Source organism: Narcine bancroftii, chromosome 1 (assembly GCF_036971445.1).
Source record: "Narcine bancroftii isolate sNarBan1 chromosome 1, sNarBan1.hap1, whole genome shotgun sequence".
NCBI lineage: Eukaryota > Metazoa > Chordata > Chondrichthyes > Torpediniformes > Narcinidae > Narcine > Narcine bancroftii.
In genome coordinates this window covers 477566552-477585595 of record NC_091469.1, presented here as the reverse complement: position 1 = coordinate 477585595, position 19044 = coordinate 477566552, and the positions used below count along the sequence as shown (strand labels likewise).

The 19044-nt window shown below is 43.2% G+C and overlaps 1 protein-coding gene across 7 annotated transcripts in view; it reads left to right on the top strand.

The window, feature by feature from the left end:
- galnt11 (UDP-N-acetyl-alpha-D-galactosamine:polypeptide N-acetylgalactosaminyltransferase 11 (GalNAc-T11)) overlaps positions 1–19044 on the top strand; it is a 388126-nt gene that overhangs the window by 279684 nt on the left and 89398 nt on the right. For all 7 annotated transcript variants that reach the window (XR_011350255.1, XM_069914847.1, XM_069914844.1 and 4 more), the window contains 2 exons: positions 1319–1471; positions 2667–2891. Coding sequence is in view for 6 of the 7 variants with exons in the window: in XM_069914847.1 (XP_069770948.1) it covers positions 1319–1471; positions 2667–2891 (378 nt within the window). In the remaining variant the exon portion in view is untranslated. The remainder of the gene's footprint in view (positions 1–1318; positions 1472–2666; positions 2892–19044) is intronic.

Sequence of the window (19044 nt, the reverse complement as noted above, 5' to 3'; positions counted from 1 at the left end):
GGTTTTTGTTGTGGTTGTGGTTTAGGGGCCAATGCTCTATGTGCCCTTTCTATTTCCATTTCTTGCTGTAGTTCTGGACATCCTAGGGCCTTAGGGATCCATTCTTTTATAAACTCCCTCATATTCTTGCCTTCTACATCTTCCTTGAGGCCCACTATCTTTATGTTATTTCTTCTGTTATAATTTTCCATTATATCTATTTTTTGGGCTAGTAATTCTTGTGTCTCTTTAGTTTTTTTATTAGATTCCTCCAATTTCTTTTTTAAGTCTTCTACCTCCATTTCTGCTGCTATTGCCCGTTCTTCCATCTTGTCCATTTTTTTCCCCATTTCTGTTAAGGTCATATCCATTTTATTTATTTTCTTTTCTGTGTTGTTTATTCTTCTTCTTAAATCATTGAATTCCTGTGTTTGCCATTCTTTAAATGACTCCATGTATCCTCTAACAAGAGCAAGTACCTCCTTTACCTTGCCTATCTTTTCTTCTTCTATTTCCCTGTACTCTTCCTCTTCCTCTTCTTCTTCCTCTAGGTTGACCATCTGTTGTTTCTTTGCTGCCCTTTCCTCCTCTTCTTTCTTGTTTCTATTGTCTTCTGTGGTCTCTTCTTGCTGCAGGTGTTCTGCAGCTGTCGTTGCCGGCTGTGGAGATCGACTCCCCAGCTGGTCCCCCCTCCCGTCGGTGTGTTTTTTTGTATGCGCATCGCGCATGCGCGAGGAGTCGCGCATGCGCGGTTGCGCACTTTTACTCGGCTCTGTGAGCCATTGTTGTAGTTCTCTTTCTACCGACCTGAGGTAGTGGGGTCTTCTCTCCACAGCGGGCCTCTTCGGACAGGTAAGGCCTTCACCTTTTTCCTCCGTTGTCTTCTCTTCCTCTCTTCTTTCCGTTGATTTTGATTTTTCTCCTTTTGTCTCCATCTTCTTTCCACCTTTATACTCACTTTTCTTTAACTTGTATTTCTGTGCCTTTGTATTTTCTCTTGTTTTTCCCGACTTTTCTGGAGAGGGCTGGAGTTCACCGTCCGGCCACTACTCCATCACGTGACTCCTCCACAATGTGGGAATTTGAAGTTCATTATTGGCCACCTAATTGGTTCTCCACATCTGGTCCCCAAACAGGGCACTGACGACTTAAATTTAACGGTTTCACAGCAATATTCCATGAAGCCCATGTAATGAATATGCTAGGTTATCCCTTTAAAAAGAAAATGGAAAATTCAAGGTATTTCCATCTTCAAATATCTTGATTGTTTTTCACTGTTACTCAATAGTCCTACCTTGAATATAATTAGATAATATTTCCTTATTCACTCTTGGTTCAGATTTGGATGTGCGGGGGTCGACTAGAAATAATTCCATGCTCCAGAGTTGGGCACATTTTCCGTAAACGCCGGCCATATGGTTCACCCAGAGGACAGGATACAATGGCACATAATTCCCTTCGTCTGACACATGTCTGGATGGATGAGTATAAGGTACGTTGTGGCGCACACCATAAAAGGGAATATTAATAAGGATAGATGTACTAGATGACCTGCTCTTGCTGCTTTTGAGGTTAAAAAGTGTTCCTGTTATATTTATTATTGGTGGCCATTTGGTAGAATGGTTGCAGCACAGAATATTGTATCCATTCCAGCTCTCTCCCACTAAATCCTCGTCAATCTCTTCTCTGTAGCCTTCCACATTTTTCCTCAACGTAAATTCATCCAATTTCCTTCTGAAGGCTATAATAGAATCTGTCTCCATCACATCTGCAAGTAGAGGATTCCAGCTATGTTATATTTTTTTAAAAAAAGACTCCTCATGTCATTTTTAATTCTTTTTCCCTCTAGTCCTTTTGCCTTCAGCCAATACGTATACTTCCACTGTTCACTCTGTCCAGACCCTCCATCAAATGCTGTCAGATCTCCCCTCTGTCTTCTCTAAAGAAAACAATCCCATCTTCTCTAATCTGTCCTATAACCATAATCCTTCATCCCAGGAACCATTTTCGTAAATCCTTTATCCCTTCGTTTTGCTTCTTGAAATGTGGTGACCAGAACAGATCATGATACTCCAAATGAAGTACAACTTCCCTGCTGCCATTACAGGGATAAAGCCATTTTCAGTTATGTACACCCATACCCCCAAATCCCTTTGCTCTTCCACTTCTTTCAGAAGAGGTTAGCACAATGCTATTATGGTCCCAGATTCATATCCAGCACTCTCTGTAAGGAGCTTGTAGGTCCTCACCGTGACCGGCATGGGTTTTTTCTGGAGGCTCCGGTTTCCTTCCACCCACCAAAACGTAGGGTGTGGGCAGGTAAATTGGGCGACACAGGTTTCATGAGCCAGAAGGGCCTTCTGCTGTGTTGCATTATGACAATTAAATAAAATATTTAAAGAACACTGCCCCTCATTCTCCCTATCAAAATGCATCTTCTCACATTTTTCTTCAATAACTTCATCTTTGATGGGTCTGTCCACTCCACCAGCCTGGTTGTGCCCTGTTGCAACTTGTTATTGTATGTTTTTATATCCATCCAATTGTTTCATGGTTCTTAATTTGTATAGATTTAATTATCCACTCAATACCTCTATCGAGGTATTCTCAGGGTTTCTTTATTTTCTAGAGGCTTTAAAAAAAACTCAATACTCTTAATTGAAGAAACCTTTTTGTTAACATTTCAGGAACAATACTTTGCCCTCAGACCTGAGCTCAGACACTGGAGTTATGGTAACATTAGTGAACGTGTTCATCTGAGAAAAAGACTCCATTGTAAATCCTTCAAGTGGTATCTGGACAAAGTCTACCCAGAGATGCAAGTTCTTGGACCAAATGAAAAGAACAGAGTCCAGCAGCCACCATTAATTAATCGAGCTGTGAAGCGGCCGAAGATTCTCCAGTATGGAAGGGTAAGGCTCGGTCGCGAGGTGCCCACTGATCAAAGGCCTTTTGAAAAACTGCTGTAGAAGCTTGGTGATAGTTTTGTTAACTTGTAAGGAGTATGATTAGTACCTTCTGTTGTAAATTTCAGTAATTTTCTGCAGAGCATAATATATCCCTGTGAAATCTGGTAAAACTGTAATTGAATTATCCTGAAACTTTCACAATCCGCCATCTTAATACAGAATTTGGATCTTCTTGTGGCAACTTGAACCAAGATTTTCTGAGAACGCAAGACCAAATTGAAATGCAAAATATGAAGTGAGCATTGACGACAGTCTACCTGCCAATGAACTGAATGCAGAGTATTGTGTGTTTGAGATCACAGTAAATAGTCAATTTGCTTAGAATTGTGGGACAGAATTTGTGACAGAAGCGACAGTTCCTCCCTGTAGTGCACGTCGAAAGAATTAAAGGCTTGTTGTTCCAAACCAAGGCTTTTATTAACTAGAAGACTGGAGCATAACACATGTAGGTTGACCAGTCCAGAATGATCTGAACAACCCTTTAAGACCTGCCAGTAGGCGTGGCTACATTCTCTCCCAATCACAACCATCCTATACTACAATATATACATATAAACTTTGATGATAGAATCTGTACTATCACATTCACCCCTTCTTTGAAAACTGACCCCGGGGTGAATGGAGGGCTGTAAGAAAAAAAACGGGGGGGGAGGTTAGGGGCTGTAACATTCGGGGGGCCTGATCGTCCGGCGTGACCGCCGTAGTGCAGGGATTGGGGTCGCTGGAGTCGTGCCACTGGCAGGTCGTTGGGTGCGGCCACCGCCTCGCTCAATTCCCCAACGGCGTTGTCGACAGGCTGGCCTGAGTTGGTGGGGTGGTACTTCCCTCTGTTCAAGCACATGACCTAGGGGAGAAGGATTTGGAGGAGGTTAGGTTGGGAGCAATGCCGGGTCCGATCCGGCTTGGGCTAGGTCCCTTACCGAGACTGTGTCCTCCCACCCGTCCGTGTACTCAATGTATGCATAATGCAGGTTCGCATGGAGCAGCGTCACTTGGTCAACCAAAGGATCGTTCTTTGAGTACTGGACGTGACATCGCAGGAGGACAGGTCCGGGAACCGTGAGCTACACCGGTGTGGTTGTTCCCGATTCGGATTTCCTCGGGAAAGAGAACATCCTTTCATGGGGAGTGGCATTGGTCGCGGTGCATAGGAGGGAGCGAATGGAGTGTCGGGCGCTAGTGAGCACGTCCGACCAGCGAGCGGTGGGGAGGCCTTTGGACCGGAGGAAAAGCGTAACTGCTTTCCAGACGGTGGCATTCTCTCTTTCGACCTGCCCATTACCGCGTGGGTTATAGCAGGGCACAGAGAACGGGAAGCAAGAATACTCGTCGATCACCGTAAGAATGTAGTTGTTACGGTTGGTTGATGGTAGGGGCCCCTTGAAGTCTACGTTTAGATGTTCAAATGGCCGGGTGGCTTTGATGACGTGAGTGCTCTCCGGACGGAAGAAGTGGAGCTTGCACTCAGCGAACACCGGGCAGGCTTGGGTCACGGAGCGAATCTCCTCGACTGTGTAGAGCAGGTTGCGAACCTACTGACCCCCGGATGACAGAGCTCCTCGTGGAGTCTCTTCAGCCTGTCCTGTTGTATGTTGGCGCAAGTCCCTCTGGAGAGCATGTCTGGCAGGTCGTTGAGCTTACCAGGCCGGTACAGTATTTCGTAATTGAAGGTGGAGAGTTCGATTCTCCACCTAGCGATCTTGTCGTTCTTGATCTTACCTCACTGGGTGCTACTAAACATGAACGCGACCGCGCGTTGGTCGGTCAGCAGTGTAAAGCGCCTGCCAGTGAGGTAGTACCTCCAACGACTTACTGCTTCGACTCTGGCTTGGGCCTCCTTCTCGAAAGAGGAGTGTTGGCTCTCAGGGTCCTGGAGGGCTCTGGAGAAGAAGGCTACAGGCCGGCCAGCCTGGTTGAAAGTGGCTGCCAGTGCAAAGTCGGATGCATCGCTCTCTACTTAGAACAGAATGATCTCGTCAATGGCGTGCAGCGTTGCAGCGGCGATGTCTGATTTGATGCGGTTGAAGGCCGCTCTGGCTTCGATTGACAGGGGGAAGAAGATGGTCTTGATAAGTGGCTGTGCCTTGTCGGCATCGTGTGAACCCCTTGAGTGTAGTACGAAAAGAAACCCAGGCAGCGAGTGAGTGCCTTTTGGGAGTGGGGGTGTGGCAAGTCCATGAGGAGACGCATGCGGTCAGGGTCCGGCATGACCACCCCGTCTCCACCACACAACCCAGAATTGCGAGCCGAGTGGTCCGGAAGACACACTTGTTGAAATTGTAGGTTAAGTTCAGCCGAGTTGCAGTGTGAAAATATTTCTCGAGGTTGGCATCATGATCCTCCGTGTCATGGCTGCAGACGGTGACGTTGTCCAGATACGGGAAAGTAGCAGTCAGCCCGTTCTGGTCCACCATCCGGACCATTTCCCGCTAGAAAACCGCGACACCATTCGTGACCCCTGAGGAATTGATACAGCCGCCCGTTCGCTTCGAAGGACGTGAAAAGTCGGTCTTCTCGGCGGATCAGGTGCTGGTGATAGGCCGAATGTAAGTCAATGGTGGAGAACACACGGTATTGGGCGACCTGATGCACCACATCTGTGATCCGTGGGAGGGGGTATGCATTCAGAAGGGTGAAGCGGTTGACTGGCTGTAGTCAACCACCATCCACGGCTTCTCCCAGTTTTTAACAACCACCACATGGGCCCTCCAGGGACTTGAGCTGGGTTCGATAATGCCCTCGTCCAGCAGTCTGCGCATCTCGTTTGTGATCACTTTCCTGTATTCAGAACTATATTACCGTCTTTTGGTGGCCACAGGCTTCCAGCCAGGCGTGAGGTTTGCGAAGAATGCTGAAGGAGCGACCCGGAGGGTGGAGAGGCTACAAGTGGGGCGCAGGGGAGAGTGGCTCTGGCTGTCGCTGGCAGGAGGCCTACAAGGTGGAGTGGTTACAGACAGAGAGTGGGGCGTGGGGCATGGGGCGTGGGCCCCCCCTCCACCCATAGTGCAGGGAAACAGTTCGGAACTGGCACTGAAAGTCCAGTCCCAGCAATATGGGAGTGCACAGTTGAGGGAAGACTAACAGTTTAAAATCGGTAAATATGATGGCCTGGACTTTCGGGGTCACCACACAATACCCCTTTACCCCAGTCGAGTGCGATCTGGTTGCCAGTCAAATCCTCTGGTCAGTGGGGAAAATGACCAGTCTGCAACGGTCGGCCAGGTCTGGACGGATAAAACTCTCGGTGGACCCCGAGTCAAATAAGCAATTGGTATGGTGTCCATGCACTTTAATCAGTTCCATTGCTTTTGTGAGGGGATGGGGGCAGTCCTGGTCCAGGGTCACTGATGCAGCGACCTGTGCTGGGAACAGTGAAGTCTTGCGTGATGACATCACACAGCGTCGGGCCTGTAGTGCACTACGTGTGCGTGGTGACGTCACGGAAGCAGTCGGGCTGGAGCTGTCAGCATTGAGTAGCTGGGGCTGCTGCTTGCAGCCTGCTGGGGACGTCGGCCTGCCAACGGTAAGTGCTGGGGGTCACTGCTTGCAGTCGGCGGTGGGGCAGTCAGTCGGGCAGTCATTGGCATTAGCGGCGGTGGGTACCGGGTTGGTAGCGGCGGCGGGTACCTGGTCGGCAGCATCAGCGGGTCCCTGGTCAGCAGAGGCAGCAACGGTAGCGGCGGCAGCAGTTCTCAGGTTGGCGGCAGCGGTCGCTGAAGTCGGGCCCGGGGCCTGGGCAGTCGTTGCTCCATGTGGGAGGTCCAAGCAGGCCAATGTCATCGCGGTGAGGGTGGAGTGTACCTTCTGCACTCGGTGCCTGCCCCGTGACGTCAGGTGCTGCTGTGCAATGGAGCCCTCGCTCTCATTGGACAATAACTCTGGAGAAGAGATATTTGAATGGGAGGGTGACGGTTGGGCCTCACACGAGGCACTGTGTTTGACGGCGGTAATTTTGGAGTGACAGACTACAGCAAAGTGGCCATTTTTAAGGCACTTCTGGCACCTGGCTCTCCTTGCCGGACACTGGGACCTGCTGTGCTTGTCCCTCCTGCAGAAGTAGCACTTCGGGGTCGCATCAGGCAGTGTAGCGGCAGCCGACAGATGGGCAGTGGGGTAGTAGGGTTGAGGGAAGGCATCTTACTCACTTCATAGCGTTGGGTCCAGCCCTGAGAGTAAGCGTCCATACTTAAGACCGCAGCCTCCATTGTCTCTGCGATCCGGGTCGCGTCCTCTAGGTTTTCTCCCTCATGCTCTAGCAGGCAGTGCCTCACCTCATTCGATCGGACTCCGGCCACATAAGCATCCCGAATGAGATCGTCGGTGGTCTCAGCAGCAGTTCTGTCTGTGCAGGCACAGGCTCTGCCCAGTGCCCTTAGTACTTGGAGATAAGCTCTACAGGACTCACCGGGCAGTTGCCTCCTGGTCGCGAGTTTGTACCGGGCATAGACCCTGTTTACTGGTCGCTTGTAGAGTCCTTTCAGCACCTTCATGGCTGCGGCATAAGTGGCTGTGTCCTGGATGCAGTCATAGACTCTCAGGGACACCATAGACATCAATACTAGTAGTCGATGCTTGTCCTCCACCACAGCAGGGCCAGAGAGTTGTAGGTAAGCTTCAAAACACCTCACCCAGTGCTTAAAGTCATTCGGAGCTGTAGCCAACTGTGGGTCAATGTTGAGGCGTTCTGGCCGCAGCATATGCTCCATCCCTTGAAAACTTTGTAGTGCACGTCGAAAGAATCAAAGGCTTGTTGATTCAAACCAAGGCTTTTATTAACTAGAAGAATGGAGCATATCATATGGAGGTTGACCAGTCCAGAATGATCTGGGTCTGGCTAGGAGCAACCCTTTAAGACCTGCCAGTAGTCATGGCTACACTCTCAGCCAATCACAACCATCCTATACTACAATATATGCATTACACATTGGTGATAGAATCCGTACTGTCACACTCCCATTAATGTCTTTGTCTACCTTCCATCCATTAGCAAAAAGTGGAGAGGATGGAAGGTAGTTGAAGACCGATTATGTGCATAAAATCAGGGTCAATAATGCTTAGTAATGCAGTCACCGTGCCTAATTAATGAAAAAAATAGTCATTTCTGCTCTGACTGGAAATTGCATTGTCACTCTATCTATATAATGAAATCTATCAAACTATCCCTGTAATTTCCTACTGCTTGTTTCCCTGCATCTTAGTGAGAGTACTCCACAATAGTATAGAGCAAATTATTAACACTCAGAATCACAAAAGAAATCTCACTATCTCTTAACCATACTAACTCTCCAATCGTTTTGATTTCTGCCGTACAAAGGTGAGCTTCTAGAAATTTCCATCCATCAATGTTTCAGAAGTAAGTAATTCACATCAGCCTTTTACCTCCTTGGTTGCAGTCTCTTGAAGAACTCCTCCTTGGGGAATTTGTAGTATATCAACATTTAGGAAAAGCATTGCAGTGATGATGAGTGTTAAACCTTCATGTGTGCCTATAAAATGATAAGCATTTGTGACATCTTGTGGATATAGAGCAGTTGCTAGTGAACCTGCAATGTTAGATGTAGGGAGTGGGCAGAAGAGCTGTTTAGTTACGTGTGTCTTATGCTGTACTTTTAGGCCAATGAATAATTGTGAGGAAGTAGGCAAGTTTGAAATAAAGAGGGTTCTCTCCTTCAGTGTGCTATTTGAAATGAGAGTCCATGTGTTGATTCTATTCAAGACCAAGGTGGCAGACAACAAACTGTCTCAAAACAGTTGAAATTCTGAAATAAATTTAAATTTAATTATTAAAAACAATTTTATATTAATTTAAAATCACACAAATAAAGCACATAATATAATTCAAATCAATACAAATACATGTGGCGTATAAAAAGAAAAAGATTGAAAACCTCCCTATTTACCACCCCTCCCTCTTCTATCCCCCATAAAGAAAAAGAGAAAAAGGAAGAGAAAGTGAGAAAAGGACAAGAGACCCTCCACAGGGGTGCCTACTATTTTAAAGTTTCTTATTATATACTGAAACCTTAAGGAGAAAGGGAATGTTTGAGCCTCATTTATATATTAACACCCATATTTTGTAAATAAGGGATCCATATCTTCCAAAATATATATTTATCTCTTAAATTGTAAGTAATTTTTTCAAGTGGTATATAACTCCGAACTTCACCATGCCATCTTTCTATACCCAGATCTGTGTCTGACTTCCAAGTTATGGCAATACATTTTCTTGTTATTGGTAAAGCTATTTGAATGAACTTCTTTTGATACATATTTGGTTTCAACTTGGGTTCAATATTCTTAATATCACACAATAAAAATAACATTCTTAATCCCCAATATTCATTCCTGTGCAGATATTAGAAAAAAATCTATTCTCAAATAAGAATCATGTATATGAGAATAAAACGTATAGTCTCTCTCCTTAGGATTTAACTGACACCATATTTAGTTCCTTCATCAAAATCAATGTGGTTTTAGCCATTTTAGTTTTTGTTGCCTATTTATATAACCATATAACCGTTTATGGAGCGGAAACAGGACATGTCGTCCCTTCGAGTCCGCACCGCTTCACTAGAACAACTCCACTAGCTCAACCCTCCCGCTCTCCGCCCATAACCCTCCAACTCCCTCACCTCCATGTACACATCCAACCTTCTCTTAAATGACAGAAGGGACCCTGCCGCAACTATCTAATTTGGAAGATCATTACATTCTGCCATCACTCTTGCTGAGTGAAAAAGCATCCTCTAATTTTTCTCCTAAAGTTTTGCCCCCTTACCCTTAACTCATGCCCTCTTGTTCCAACCTCCCCTGCCCTCAGGGGAAAGAGTCTGTTTATGTCTAGTCTATCTATTCCTTTCATAATTTTAAAAACCTCTATCAAGTCCCCTCTCAGTCATCTACGTTCCAATGAATAAAGTCCCAGACTCCTTAATCTCTCCCTGTAATCCAGATGCTGTAAGACAGGCAATATCCTTGCAACCTTCTCTGCACCCTCTCCACCTTATCTATATCCTTTCTATAATTTGGAGACCAGAACTGAGCACAGCACTCCAAACCAGGCCTCACCAATGCCTTAAACAGCCGCAGCATCACTTCCCAGCTCTTATACGCTATACTCTATACTATAATTTATGAAGGCCAGCATACCATATGCCTTCTTAACCAACCTGTCACATGGGAAGGTGAACTTCAGTGAACTCTGCACCATAAACCCCAGGTTCCTCTGCTCCTCTGCGTGCCTCAACGCCCTCTCCTTAACTGTATATGTCCTATTCTGGTTATTTTTACCGAAATGCAACACCTCACACTTGTCTTCATTGAATTCCATCTGCCATCTTTCAGACCACATCAGTGTAGAAAAATGTACAAATCATCGAACTATCATCGCAACTGGCTAACACGAATATAAATTGTAAATAATAATTGGTGATTTTATTATTTTGAATACTTTATTTATAGTTTTTCCAACAATTGTCATGATATCATTATCAACAATATCCACATTAATGACATTTTGTGTCAGTTAATTCCTTACAGTCTTCTTATGGAGTTTGAGTGTTTCTTTTTTTTTTAATCCCCTTCCCCCCCGATGTTAAACATTTAACACCAAACTAATTATACTTGCACACAATGACCAAGACACTCACAACAAAAGTACAAAACTGATATTTGGGGACTTATGGGTTTGTTGTGTCATGGCAGCTGGCACATAGGCTGTTTTTTTTTCGTAGCTTACGCTGACTAGGATGGACTCCTTCCACTCCTTCACCAATGGAGGGGTGAATTGGGAGGGCATGCTGATTTTATTTTTAAGTCACAAGTGCTATGACAAGCTCAGTCAAAAGAAGAAATGTTGTTCTTCGAACTTGTATTGAACGTCATTGGGACAGTGTAAGAAGCCAATAACAAATTAAGTTGCATGGAAGTGGGATTTGTAACTGAAATCATAAAGCATCTCGGAGATCAGGATCATTCTTGAGGACTGACAGAAGGCCCAGTCTGTGTTTTGTTTCTCCAACATAGAGGAAACATGAAGAGTGAATGCAGTCCTAATAGTGAATTACTGCTTCACCTGGGAGGAGCCTTCACCATCCTTTTTCAGCAGGTATCACACTGTCTGTGTCTTTCAGGCCTTCCAGACCATTACAGACAAATTCCAAATTAAGATTATCACCTTGAAGCATTAACATTGTTTTCTGCTTGTACGTACGCGGCTTCACCTGCTATGTTTAGAGCAGTGGCAGGACATCAAGCCTGCTCTATCACTCAATAAGATACTGGCTGGACTGGCCACGGACTCCATTCCACTTGCTTTCCCACATGATGCACCAAAGAACGGAGAGACCACCAACCCCCCCCCCCCCCCCCCCACTTCCCCAGTCTGAGAAAGAGACGACTCACGGGAAGGTGACTACTGCGGCAGACCAGTGAGGGGTTCTATGGCTGAAGGAACCAATTGTGAAGGAGCCCTTCACACGTTAGTGATTTGAAGGAAGGAATCCACGCAGGATGTGGGCTGCTGTGTACTGCGGTCAAAGGATTCACATCAGGCTGTGGACTGCTGGAGACTGGCTCCAAACTAGCTGATGGGGTACCAGGTATTGGAACCGGGATGTGAGAGGGTGCTGAGAGCATTGAAGGGTTCCTTATCGTATCAGAGGTTTGGATCTGGAGCTCAGATTGCCAATGATTTGGACTGGATTCTCCATGGCTGTGGATGCAAATCCACGCACATTCGGTGACTCTGGGGAAACTCTCTTTTGCTTCTCTTTCTCTGACTTTAAGAGGCGCTTTAGGCAATTTCTGCAGATGGCAAAACTGTGTAATATAAGTAATAAGAAGGTCTAACGGGGCAATGCAAAGGTGCATAAAAATTGACAATCACATCATGGAATAACTAACATAACAATTACAGCACGGAAACAGGCCATTAGGCCCTTCTAGTCCGCACCGAACCAAACACCCCTTTCTAATCCCACCTCCCTACACAATGCACATAACCCTCCATCTTCCTCTCATCCATATACCTGTCCAACCTTTTCTTAAATAATACAATTGACTCCGCCGCCACTATTTCTCCCGGAAGTTCATTCCACACAGCTACCACTCTCTGAGTAAAGAAGTTCCCCCTCATGTTACCTCTAAACCTCTGCCCCTTAATTCTTAACTCATGTCCTCTTGTTTTAAACTTTCCTCCTCTTAACGGAAATAGTCTATCCACATCCATTCTGTCTATCCCTTTCATAATCTTAAATACTTCTATCAAATCCCCTCTCAACCTTCTACGCTCCAAAGAATAAAGACCCAATCTGTCCAATCTCTCCCCATACTCCAGATGCTTAAACCCAGGCAACATTCTGGTCAACCTTCTCTGCACTCTCTCCACTCTGTTTATATACTTCCTATAATTAGGCAACCAGAACTGCACACAGAACTCCAAATTAGGCCGCACCAACGTCTTATACAATCTCAACATCACCTCCCAACTCCTATATTCCATGCAATGATTGATAAAGGCCAGCATACTAAAAGCCTTCTTCACCACCCTATTCACGTGAGTTTCTACCTTCAGGGAACGATGTACCGTCACTCCTAAATCTTTCTGCTCTTCTGTATTCCTCAATGCTCTCCCATTTACCACATATGTCCTATTCTGATTCTTCTTACCAAAATGAAGCACCTCACACTTATCAGCATTAAATTCCATCTGCCATTTTTCAGCCCACTTTTCTAAGCAGCCCAAATCCCTCTGCAATCCTTGAAAACCTTCTTCATTATCCACTATTCCACCTATCTTAGTATCGTCTGCATATTTACTAATCCAATTCACCACCCCATCATCTAGATCATTAATGTATATAACGAACAACAATGGGCCCAATACAGATCCTTGAGGCACACCACTGGTCACCGGCCTCCAACCTGACAGACAATTATCCACTACCACTCTCTGGCCTCTCCCTTTCAGCCAATGTTCAATCCATTTGACTATCTCAAAATTTATACCTAAAGACTGCACCTTCCTAACTAACCTTCCATGTGGTACCTTATCGAAGGCCTTACTGAAGTCCAGATAGACAACATCCACTGCGCTACCCTCATCCACATTCCTAGTCACCTCTTCAAAAAATTCAATCAGATTGGTCAAACATGACCTTCCTCCCACAAATCCATGTTGAGTGCTCCTGATCAGACCCTGTCTATCCAGATGTTTATAAGTACTATCTCTAAGACACCTAATTTTCTCCACTCTGTCCTTGAGAAACACTTTTTGACACTGTACTGGAGGACCAGAATTCCTCAAGTCATAAGATCCATCCATTACTACACAGGGTAATTTGTCAGTGTATCATGTGAAAACAGTAGAGAACAATTTAGTCTCACTGTCAACAATTTTAAGGGAATTAACTTGAGGAAATTAGAACATAAAATATATGAAAGCACAGTAAGGGTGCTTCATCCTGCAGTGGTGTGCTCATCTACTCCACAACAATATAATCCATCACAGCCCATAATCCTCCATTTTTCTTACATCAATGTGTCTAACGGTCTTTTAAATGTCCCTATTGTATCAACTTCCAACATCATTCCAATAATGCATTCCAGGCATCTATCACTCTCTGTATGTAAAAAAAAACCCATACCTACCCCTGATATCTCCCTTAAATATTCCTTCTCACACTTGAACAGATATCATCTGGTATTGTCCATTGTTACCTTGGGAAAAAGGTGATGGCTGTCTATCCTATTTACATCTCTCATAATCTTGCACAACTCTGTCACCTCTCATTCCTTCATTCACTACAAAGTGTGAAACCCCTGGCTTATTCAGCCTTTCCTCATAAGACATGTTCTCCAATTTTGGCAGTATCCTGGTAAATTTCCTCTGCACGTTTGCAAGAGCTTCCCCATCCTTCCCATAATGATGTGCGAGATGAACTAAACACAATACTCGTGGTCTAACAGAGTTTTACCAAGTTGCTACATTACCTCATGGCTCTTGAACCGAATCTCAAGTCAAGTCACCTTTATTTGTCGTTCATACCATGCATTGCACAGTGAAGACAAGGACCACGGAGCAGATTTACATAAATATGTTAAAATATTAAGAGATATACAATAAAAGTCCATGGTACACTATCCACATATGTTCTGGGAATTCAGGAGCCTTATGGCTTGGGGGAAAAATCTGTTGCCCAATCTCTACGCAAGGGCCCGAGTGCTTCGGTATCTCCTGACGAATGAAGGCCAGCACACCATACGCCTTCTTAACTACCCTACCAACTTGTGTGGCAAATTTGAGAGATCTATGGACTTGGACTCCAAGATCCCCCACAATGCTAAGACCTGTAATTGTACTCCACTTTTGTTTGACTTTCCAAAGTACGTCACTTCACACTTTTCTGGATGGAATATCATCTGCCCTTTTCTACCCAACTCTACATCCTGTTTTAACTTGCGAAAACTTTCTGCACTATCCACAAAACCTCCAATCTTCATCTCATCTGCAAATTTATTGACCCACCATTCCACTTCTTCATTGAAGTCGTATCAAAATTTCCCTTGGACTGAAACTCATTGGGATGATCCAATGTCCAGTCATAACACCATATTAACCAATGAGTTGGAGGAAAAGAGGGTTCAGCAAACAGAATCTACTTATAGAATGCAAACCAGCAGAACTCACGGTTATAATTATACCAAGCTTTTCCAAAAATAGCAGGGTGATCTTTACTTTAAGTTGCAGTGAAGGTAACAAATTATAGGGTTAAAATCAATGCCAGTCATCTTCAGCTATAGATGTGATTGATGGGAGAATTTCCAATCACGTGCACTGCAGCTGGCACGAGTAACTTGTGCAAAGAGCAGCTGACGGAAGAAAAGACCTTGAATATTTTGTGGAATAAAACTCTCCCAAGTGTGATTTCAGCTGTGCATTTGTCACTGTGGGTCTCTCTTCGACTTAAATGGGAAGGGAAATTGATCTCCCCCCCCACCCACACCATCACTCCTTCAGCTAATTTGGAGTAAAAAGCTGTTATCATTAGAATTGTACAGATCAAAAATTGGCCCTTTTGGCTCACCTTGTCCAAGCCAACCCTGATGCCTATCCGCACTAATTTCACTTACCTGCATTAGGCCTGTGTATCTGTGTTGTCAGCCAATGAAGTGAAATTAGTGTTCTGAGATCAGATTTCTCTAGATCAGCTTCCACTGCATTCTGAAGCCACAGGTTATGAATTGGATGGATCTCTGCCAGTATTCATGGGGTCATTTCACATCACATGTGTTACTTCACGTGGAAGTTGAGACCTGACATATCGACCTCTGCGAGGTTACTAAATCAAGTAACAGACTTTATATTTATCTCATAGAGTCATACAACAGAGAAGCAGGCCACTATGCCAACCAAAATGTCCCACCCACACCTATATACCATAAGTGCTCTATGATTAGTAATTGATTATTTAAGGTGGTATGCGAGTGGAAAGAAAATGTTTGAAAACCACTGCTCTAAACCTATTGTATCTATCCAAATTTTTCTTCAACATTGCGGTTACCTGCCTCAGTCTCCTCCTCTAGTAGCCCATTCCATACATTCGCCATCCCTTTGTGTAAACAATATTTCCCCTCTAGTTCCTATTTAAATTTACCTATCACAGGTTATATATAAATATGTCTTTAAAAGAGATAGATTGTGGGGGTAAGTCACTTCACAGAGACATACACTTCATATCTCATTTAATATGCAAGAGCTTTGCTGAAGCCAGTCAGGCTCCATAACTTTGCAGAGACAATGGAACTGCTTTGGAAAGAATTTCAAAAGCAGGTGCAAATGGAACAAAGTCTGGGCTCAAGTACTGATAAAGATCTTTCAAGGATTGGATTTGGAACCTTGGGAGGGGATTCTGATTTTATAAGCAGAGAGAAAGGAAAGAAAACCGGATTCTTCTCTTAGAGAGAAGTAAGTTCTGCAGTAGCTTTTTGAGGCTACTGGCAGGCTTATTGAAAACCCCATTTTGAAGATGGGTTATGAGTTCAGCCTGTTGAAAAACCATTGTGGTCCTTACAAGGGGAAATGGCTGGCTAGAGTGCTTCACCTGAAATAAAGGAAACGAGGAACTCAGTGGTGACCTGGAAGAAGAGGTTATCGTTTGGAAAACCCACGATGGGGCAAGTTTCTTCGGCAAGACACTGAAGTAAATGATTGGAGGAAATCAGTTTCTCTGAAACCAACAAGAACCTTCCTGAACGGTAACCATTTAAGCACCAAAGTCTGATGAAAATTTGTAAATGTTAAATTCTGTGCACAGTATAAGAATTGCCTGATACCAGTGAACTTGGAAGAGTGAGAAGTGAATGATTGGACTATTAAAACAAAGAATTTTCTTGAACATATGCACATTACATATATGTGTGCTTAGAATTAGAAGGGAATTAAGTTAGGTTAAGTTAATAGTAATAAGTTAAAGTTTGATCCTGTTTTTGTTTAAAGATAATTAAAAGCAAGGTTTGTGGGGGTGTGGCAAGATGGTGTAGTCAAGATGTGCAATCTCGACCTCTCTGGCCAGACTTTTAAATACCTGTTTTTTAACCCTTTGTTTTCAAGTTTAACTTTTAAAATTTTAGTTTAAAGTATTAAGGAATTATTATGGCCACTAATGGTAAAAAGACTAAACCTCAAGTTCAAAAGAAGTTACATTTTTGAAGTGCTGAAGATTTGGGGTCTAGATGACTTGATACAGCCCCAGACTCAATCTCTTCATTGCCTAAATCCCAAAGATCGCCTGTGGGGGCTAAAAAAATACCTATTGCTCACCAAATGAAGGATGGCGCTGGAATTACCCGTTCTCCGGAAGAAGATACGTGTTCCCAAGAAGTGGACCCCGATTTGGAAAGCCTTTCGATTTCAATGGAGGGAACACGCAGGAAGACGACTCCATTGTTGGAAATGCGTCAGGTAGCATTTCAATTTGAAGAAATTGTTTTTCTTCGCGAAATGATGAGAAAACAATGAGATACCTGGGGAGACCAGCGACGACCCCCTGAGGAAGTCGGGGTGCCGTCGCTGGGAGTCCAGACCCGCAGTAAAACTTTTAAAATGCCTTCTGTTGAGTTGCAGCAGGAGCTGCAGTTACCTTGTTCTGCCACTATGTCAGAGAGAGCAGAGCTGAGCTTTACTGATTCAGAGTGTAAGCAATTGAATGCAATTATTCAAGCTGTTATAAAACCTGGAATGGATTTGTTGACATCTCAAATGAATGAAATTGTTCAAATGAATGCTGGTATAAATTCAGAATTAAATATGGTTAAGACACGTGTGGATGCATCTTATGAAGAATTAAAAAAACTTCAGACTGCTTTTTTGGACTAAACAACAAGTGACTTCTAACACAGAAAAAGTGTTGAAGGTGGAAAAATCAGTCATAGAATTGGGAGATCGTGAGAAGGAACTAGAAAGAAAAATAGATTATTTGGAAAATCAAAGCAGAAGGAATAATGTGAAAATTGTTGGTTTGCAAGAAGGAATAGAAGGACAAGATCCTCTTTGTTTTTTTAAAGACTGGATTCTGCAAATATTAGGGCAAGAATTTTTCTCTGGCGGAATGGCACTGGAAAGAGCCCATAGAGCTTTAAGAAGAATACCCTCAGCTGGTCAACCACCAAGACCAGTAATAATTCAATGTTTGAGTTATTTGGATAGAGAAGCAATACTTCGACTTGCAGTACAAAATGCGAGACAACGACAAACCCCATTATTGATTCAGAATAGCAGAGTCTTTTTTTATCCTGATCTGAGTCAAGATGTCATTCAACGTCGACGTCGATTCAATCCAGTTAAAGAAGTTTTGTGACATAAAGGTTATAAGTCTACTTTTCGTTACCCTGCAGTATTGAAGGTGTTTTACAGAGACTATCAATTTCGGTTTTTTGAGATTGATCGTGAAACAATGATTTTTGTTGACTCATTGCCAGATATAAGAGGACAAAAACGAAGTCCACCATTATCTCCTAAAGAAAAATTTGGTAGCTCCGGAAACGGAATAAATGGCAGAAATGGGAAAAACGGGAATGGAAAGAGTCTACCTCCTTCCAAAACGAGATCTTTGAGATTGGAATCTTCTGGATGAAAAGAAGAATTTTCTTATTCTATTTTTCTTTTGTTATTATGATATTTTGATGTTATTGACTGTTTGGTTGGGGAGGGAGAGATGTGCACTAAGTTCTTTACTAGTCATCAGCCACTGATGGGTGACCCACATCCAATTTTTGTTTAGGGGATTACTACCTTTTGGTAGTTTTTTTTTGGAGGGGGATTTTCTTTTTTTTTTTCTTTGTTTTTTTTTTAATTTTTTTTTAGTTTTTAATTTGTGATTTTTTTAAATTGGAGGGCCTATATACGTTGATTTGAGTTTTTATATAAAGATAATTCTAGAGTTAAAGGTGTAGCAATTTTGATAAATAAAATTTATCTTTTGAATTACAATCAATGGAGGAAAAGGCAGGATGTATTCTTGAATTGTAAGATTTTTAGTGAATTTTGGACTTTACTTAATATTTATGCTCCAAATGCAGATGATGAAGTATTTATTTCGGATGCATTTTTATGTTTGGGTCAAGCTAATGATAATATTTTAGTTGGTGGTGATTTTAATTGTGTTTTGGAACCTTTATTAGATAAATCTCCAAAGAAAGTTAAAAAATCCAAGATGGAAATTCAGGTCCAAGCGTTGATGAAAGATCTTAATTTAGTAGATATTTGGAGACGTCTTAATCCGACAGAGAAAAATTTTTCCTTTTATTCATCTAGACATGAATCGTTTTCAAGGATTGACTTCTTTTTAGTATCGGCACACTTACAAGGGAAAATTCAAGAAGCGGAATATAATAGTAGGGTGATTTCAGATCATTCTCTGTTATATTTTACCTATGAAACTTCTGAGAAAATTCAAATAGCTTATCGTTGGAGATTTAATACAATGTTGTTAAAAATATGTAATTTATTGATTTTTTGAAAAAACAAATTAATTTTTATTTGAAAGAAAATTCTAATTCTGTTCAAAGTAAGTTTGTATTATGGGATGCCATGAAA